This window comes from Seriola lalandi, unplaced genomic scaffold, assembly GCF_002814215.2.
Source record: "Seriola lalandi dorsalis isolate HSWRI2012SDOR001 ecotype SW California unplaced genomic scaffold, Sedor1 jcf7180002054502, whole genome shotgun sequence".
In the NCBI taxonomy this organism is placed as follows: Eukaryota; Metazoa; Chordata; class Actinopteri; order Carangiformes; family Carangidae; genus Seriola; species Seriola lalandi.
In genome coordinates, this window is record NW_019525055.1 from 72,444 (window position 1) to 79,794 (window position 7,351).

The following is a 7,351-nucleotide window of genomic DNA, read 5'->3' on the forward strand; positions in this document are numbered from 1 at the left end:
CAACAACAAGGAACAAGGAAATCAACTGGTGATCTCATGCCTTAGTAACAAACGCACACACACACTCATACACATCTAGCCTCCAGGAATGAGGGTAATAACAATGAGGTTAATAACAAAGCTAAGGCGTGTGACTCAAGGTCATAGCGTTTAACAACCAGCAGTCAAGACTTAAAGAAACATTCAACATATACTGTATCATAACAGTTTAAAATTGTTCACTGCATGATTCGTCCACTTAAACTGCAACTTCAGTTTCACTCAACACTTATACCACTTCCATTACTTTTCAGTTTGAACTGCTCCTGCCAACTACACATCAGCTCACACTCACCTGACTTTTGGAGAGCAGTTATCTGCTCTCAGCTCTTTTACTTCATACAACTTTCAAATTCCTTTCACCTTCTACACCTCACATGATACTTCAGCTGCTTTCACACTTTCACTTCAGTCAACACTGCAACTCCTTTTATTACGTGCGTTTCAAATGACACATCTTTCAGTTTTTACATTTTATTTTACACCAACCTCTTTCAGGATTTAACTTCACGTGAACTGCATCTAATCTCAACCTCACAGTTCAACTTCTTTACAAGTGTAAACCATAGTCAAACTTTTAGTGCGGACACAAGCAATTTTCTTTGTGTTTTTGTTGTAATATGGCCAAAATATTTTTGCTTTGGCAGGTTTCTTCCAGTTGTATTGATTGTGTGGTTTTGGCGCAGTTTGGAAAACATGTATAATGTATCTGTGATCCAATGGCCACAAGCGGTCACTAGTCTGTAATTGTCTGTCACTGACAGCTAGTATCCATTTGTCTGACAATGCCTGAAGTTTGCAGTATAAGGTTGTGTTCAGATGTTCATCAACAGCCCCCTGTGTTGTTTCAACATAGGTCTGAATCCCCATTTACACTTCAACTGCTTTCAGAGCTTACACTTTGGTTCACACTTCAACTCCTTTCACTGGATACCCAGCTTGATTTTATTTCTAATAATTTATTTCATTTTAAAATTGCTTCAAGTTGTGTTCTCTGTTGATGCGATTTACTTCAACTGACACTTCAGCTCCTTTTATTACTTAAACTATTATTACAGCTTCTTTCAGTGCTTGCACTTCAACTCCTTTCAGTTTTTAAACTTCAACTGACTGTTAAACTTCAATTTTTGCTACCACATCAACTTCCTTCAGTGTTTCACTTCAACTTCAGCTCTTTCTGTCAACCACAGACATTTCAAAAACTCCAAAGACTCATTATGTTAAAACTAGCCTTGTCTGGTTTTCAGTTAGACCAGAATTCAGTCTGACCACCTTTTATTTGTAGTGACACCAAAAGTGCCCAAGAATTCCAAGTGCCCTCAGAGAACGGTTAGACACTGGGAGCAGTAAATCTGGGTGTGTGTAAAGCAACAACAACCATAAAAGGCTCAAAAACAAACTTCAAGTGTTCGGGGTTGCTGTTCGCACATGTGTACAGGTAGGAGAGGCGGGGGAATGAAAGCCAACCCACATGTAGATCAGAGTTTACAGCTCGGCTTTGTCTCTCATCTCTGTTCTCACCTGAATACCTCTGTGCCAAAGTTCAGCGCTCACAACCCGGGACAATAGGAGAAAGAAGACACTGGACTAGATGTTCTCTGGCAGCTTCATCTTACAGATTGTGTGTGACCCTGAGAGAACTGAACACAAACACCCGTAACTATTCAACAAGCTCAACAGCACAACGGGATGTGAGTATGAGTATGAGTATAATACACTCAGATTTATCAACCGATCAATCATTATTTAAAGTGTCCTCTCCGGCTCCTGCAATGGTTTACTGCGAGATTAACTTTCAACTTTGTCATTGTATTAACTGTGAGAAGTAACAGCCGTCTGTGACAGCAGGTTGTTATGCAGACACTGACACTCACTCACTGACACTGTTTTTTCCATATATTGAATTTTGTGAAATATTTTTTTATTCATTAAGTTTGTCATTTTTTTTATTTTTGAAGATCATCATTTAATTCTTGTGTTGAATGTATTTTTTGTCCCCTTCGGAAGACAAATCTTGATCAACTTTAAAGGAACATACCAAAGTTTTTCCATGTTTTAGCTCATGCTCAGATTTCCCAAGTGCTGGTATTTTACTGGAGCATTTTCTATTTTGTGAAAAGTTGGGTGACGGAAGGCTTGGCCGAATTTCTGGAAAGAGCAGGGAAGGGTCTTGGAAGTTTTCCAAATAGTTGTATATTTAATTGTTTGCTTTTCATGTGAGATTTACTATAAAAAAAGATTGAATAATTACATCATAATTGTTCTGTCAGAAACATGCCTTTTTGTGTTTAATGGATCATAAAGTTGGACTTATGCAGAGGACTCATGTCTCTGTTACAGGGTTTATCTTCTAGCAGATAGTTATAAAGCATTTCATCAGATTTTCTATAATTGCACAATAAAAGTAGTAAGACCGCTTTGCACTGTTTTACCAGTACCACCTACATGTTTCATGAAAAAACCGAAGGAAAGGGAAATGTAGTGGGCAATGGAAATCCAATTGGAAACAGTAAGCTCTGTCCAAAGGTAAACAATGAGATGTAACATGTTAATTTATGAACTGTACAGGCACTTGTAGGTGGACCTTGTTACAGCTGGACGGAGCCCTGCTATTGCCCACTGTTTCCGGTCTTTATGCTAAACTAAGCTAAGCTAAGCTAAGCTAAGCAGCTTCTGGCGATAGGTTTATATTGAATGGACACATATGAGAGTTGTATTAATCCTCTCATCTAACTCTCAGCAAGAAGGTGAATAAGTGTACTGCCCCAAATGTTGAAATGCTGAAAACTGGAAATTATCCACAGTAACCATGACACTGCAACTGGCAGGACAAGTTGAGCAGCACATATTATATTCCATCCATCTCCATTGTACTGAGGTGTAGGCAGAATACTTACTGGCAGATATCTCTAAAACCAAATACATCAGCATGGCTAGACACCAGAGAAAATGTGGTTTTTGTTTTGTAATTTGGATGACACTGAAATTAATATAGCTGAGAGATGAGATAATAATCATATCTTTTCTGTTTTTGTGTTAGTCGTTCCCCTGGCAATACAAAACTAAGAAGACACTGTCAGTTTTAATTGACCCAGAGCAACATGACCAACAGGAAGGCAGAGGTCAAGCGAAGGATTGTGTCCAAGGACGGTCACAACAATGTCCGGATTGACAACGTGGAGGGCATGGTCAAGCTGTACCTGCATGACATCTGGACCACTGTGGTGGACATGAAATGGCGCTACAAACTCACTCTGTTTGCTTCTACATTTGTCATGACTTGGTTCCTCTTTGGGGTCATCTTTTACTTCATTGGCATGGGCAACGGAGACTTTGAGGGTGGTTTGAATTCGAACCACACGCCCTGTCTGATGAACGTGGAGACACTCACTGGAGCCTTCCTCTTCTCTCTGGAGTCACAGACCACCATTGGCTATGGTTTTCGTTATATTTCTGAGGAATGTCCTCTGGCTATCTTCACCCTGGTGGCTCAGCTCGTCATCACCGGCCTGGCTGAGATCTTTGTCACTGGTGCCTTTCTAGCTAAACTGGCTCGGCCCAAGAAGCGGGCAGAGACCATCAAGTTCAGCCAGTTGGCAGTGATCTGCTGGCGCCAGGGAAAGCTGTGTCTGATGGTGAGAGTGGCTAACATGAGGAAGAGCCTTTTGATCCAGTGCCAGCTAACAGGAAAGCTCCTCCACTCAAATGTGACACAGGAAGGTGAGAAGACACAAGTCCACCAGACATCTGTTGATTTTCAGATGGACTCCAGTGGAGAGTGCCCTTTCCTCATCCTCCCGCTCACCTTCTACCACGTTCTGGACGATCACAGCCCACTGGTAGGACTGAACGCAGAAAACCTTCACACCCGAGAGTTTGAGCTGCTGGTCACCCTCAATGCCACGATGGAGTCGACGGCAGCCACGTGTCAAAGCCGCACATCTTTCATTCCCCAGGAGATCCTCTGGGGTTACGAGTTCAAGCCGGTGCTGTTCAGCACCACAGGTGGCCGCTATGTGGCAGATTTCAACTTTTTTGACAAGGTACAAGTGAGCAACGATGCAGCCCTCCTCAGAAACAACACGGAGAAGCTAAAAATTGAGGAGGACTATAAAAAAGAATAGAGGATAAATGTGGTACTATACTGTATTGTACCTGTTACTCTCACGGCTATGAGCCCTAATTCAAACACACATTATTTGAATATTGTTGTAAAATATCATATGAAAACTGATTTGGTCCTGTCTCTCATAACAATACTTGTTTTTGTAAATCAAATTTTCCAGCAGACTAGAAAACCTGATATGAAAATATAATTTCTTTGCACATTTTATTTATTGTTTTAATCATTCTGATGTCTTTTTTAAAATATTAATTTCAAAGTTTTAATCTCGTGAAGTATACCAGAATTGTTCTTAATTATTGGTTGGATAACGAGGGTTGATGACCCCAAAGAAAATTAATGAGACTGGGTTTTAGTGGAGGGTTTTAGTGTTCCCAAATTGTAAATGCTTCGGGGCTTTGTTAAATAATAATTTAATTTTTCTTTAGATCCTGTGTTCCATCACGCTTATTTACCTTTTTGCGAAGAGTTAGATGAGAAGATTGATACCACTTGTATGCAAAATGTGAAGCTACGGCAATTATCACTGGAAAAACAGTAACACGTTATATCTTGTTTTTGTCCATTATGTGCAAAACCTGAAGAGTAAAAATGACAACTTGTTGGTTTTACAAGTGGTGTTTAGCTTAGCTTAGCTTAGCAGAATGTGGGCTTTTACAATGTTGCTAATATTCATGATGCTCAGTAGTTGTTGGTCAGGAAATATCTAAATAACATATACACACATATACAGTGTAATGTTTAATTAATAAGACAGATTTGAAGTGGATGGAAGATGTATTTTTCACTTTTTACAAACTTATAGGCTAGCAGTTTACCCCTGTTTCCAGGGTTTGCGCTAAGCTATGCTAATGCACAGAAATGAAGCTGATATCAAGCTGCTCATCTGGACGTGTGTGACACTGAACAAGCATTATTCCCAAAACATCAGACTGCTCCTTTAAAAATACTGATGGTCAGAACTTCTGGAAGCTTTAGATTAGATTAGATTAGATTAGATTAGATTAGATTAACTTTATTTATCCCACAACTGGGAAATTCATTTACCACAGCAGAAAAATAAACATCTATAGAATAAACATCTATGGAAATATACAACAAAAATATACCAAATATACACTAATAAATACAATATACACAATACACACGATATGTACATGAAAAAGTGCAAGTTTGGTTCTAGTCCAGAAACATGGCCGCCTGTAGTTTCAGTCTTTTAGGTGGATTTCTTATTTTAAAACATAAAGCATCTCTCTGCCTGGAGAGGATAAATATGAGAATATATTAGTGCCTGTTACACATCGACAGGTGCTTCACTGTTACTGAATTTGTAATTAATCTTGTAAATCAGATGTAAGCATTGTTATGTGTCACTCAGTTCGGACAGATGAGTCTTATGAGGGTATAATGGTGATACACGGGGGGTATATAATGCAGAGGCTAATATAAATAATTACTGTTTGGTTTGTAAATAAATGTGTCTTTATTCAGTAAAAATAACAGTGTTGTGTTCATTTTTGTGAAAACTGAATTGAATGTTGAATTGAAGTTAATAATGACTCTATGTAGGATCAGTGAATGGTGGAAAGTAACTAACTACATTTACCCAAATACTGTAAGTATAGTTTTGAAGCATCACATTTTATGCAGCTTCTGCTTCCACTCAGTTCAGAGACAAGTGTTGTACTTGTTGATCCAGTTTATCTGACACCTACTTTAAGATCTTTATCACATTAATGTATCTGTAATTCAGTAAAGTAATACTGCATAACACTCTGGGGCCATTCTGCATGAAGAGTACTTTCTCTTTTGATACTTTAAGTACATTTTGTTGCTGATTACATTTATTTGTCAGGTTTTGAATGCAGGAATTTAAAGTGTAAATTTGTACTATGATATTGAAATTTACTTCATTAAAGGATCCCCTGCTGTAACTGTGGTGATAGAAAATGGATGTAAGGATAAATGACTCGAGCCATTTGAAGGACAATACGTTCAGACTGCAGCTCTACTCTCTCAGGCCTTTAGCTGTCAGCTCTTGTTGTGACAACACTTAAGCTTCAGCTGACAGTTGGTGACTGTATCTGGTCAAAACAATCTTTCAATCCAAAGCACAACTGATCTTTTACTTTCAGAGACAGAGGGCAAACATTTTGATCAACAGCTACTTCAGTAAAAACTATTGTCTTAGCTAAAAAAGACATCTAAACGCTGCACTCCTGACAATCAGAGCATCCTAAATGAATAAACAGAGATTACCACATATATGCACCATATATTCTTGAAATACTAGAATTCAAATGTTATGACTGTGAACACTTAAGCTTCAAGATGTCACCACAGTACAACAGATTCTATCTATGCAGATAGTTTTGGATTTAACTGTGCTCATGCTTTCACTGCAGTACAACGGCAGGAAAAGGAATTTTGCTGGTGGTGCACACTGCGTTGGCAATTACATTGAAAATCACACTCTTAACAGCCCTCCTTGGGACTATTTTTTCAGTAGAGAGTAGTTCCAGTGAAAGCTATTTACAGTGAGATCTTTGAATTATTGGTGGAATAGGCTCCTCCTACACAGTTTTACTTTCCCATAAAAACATCATTCAAACTTTCCTTCTGCATGTTCTTTAACTCAGTTACACTATATGCTTACACTGCAGTTTGCATTCCTCATCCCTTTCCCTTTTTTCCCTATCCCTAATATTACTTCAACTGCTCCTTCATACAAATTCAAGCCGGCAATGCAGTTTAGCTTCAGCTTGTGCAGAAGCCAGCATTCCCACTTCAGTTGCATTGCATTTGCATTTTACATTTCTGAATGCTTTGAACATCACATAAATTAAATTCTGTTCATCTCCACTATATTAAGGTGGAGGTGGAAACACAAGAGACAGATGTGTCAAAACATGGTTAAACAGAATTCAATGATTTGCATAGAGGTGAATGGGAGGATATATTTGTTGTATTTTGTGGAACACTGATTCTTTAATTCTTTTTTTTTTTAAGTAATATTATTTATTATTATTATTTATTTTATTTTGTTTCGGTTTGTGAAGTTCTTAAGTAACTTTGCCTTTAGTTGTTTTAGATTTGTGGAAAGTACGATTTTACTTTGAAGGAATTAAGCCGGAAACGTTTTCAAGGAACGCAAACTGAGATGCCGCTTTTATTCTGAAGGAATCGGCC

At 38.4% G+C, this 7,351-nt stretch overlaps 1 protein-coding gene across 1 annotated transcript; it reads left to right on the forward strand.

Annotated features, from left to right (window-relative positions):
* The first annotated feature begins 1,506 nt into the window (after positions 1-1,506).
* Positions 1,507-5,662, forward strand: kcnj15 (potassium inwardly rectifying channel subfamily J member 15). The gene is made up of 2 exons (XM_023413051.2): positions 1,507-1,730; positions 3,080-5,662. The coding sequence occupies exon 2, from the start codon at positions 3,141-3,143 to the stop codon at positions 4,161-4,163; it is 1,023 nt and encodes a 340-aa protein (XP_023268819.1). The 5' UTR covers positions 1,507-1,730; positions 3,080-3,140; the 3' UTR covers positions 4,164-5,662.
* The last annotated feature ends 1,689 nt before the right edge of the window (positions 5,663-7,351 follow it).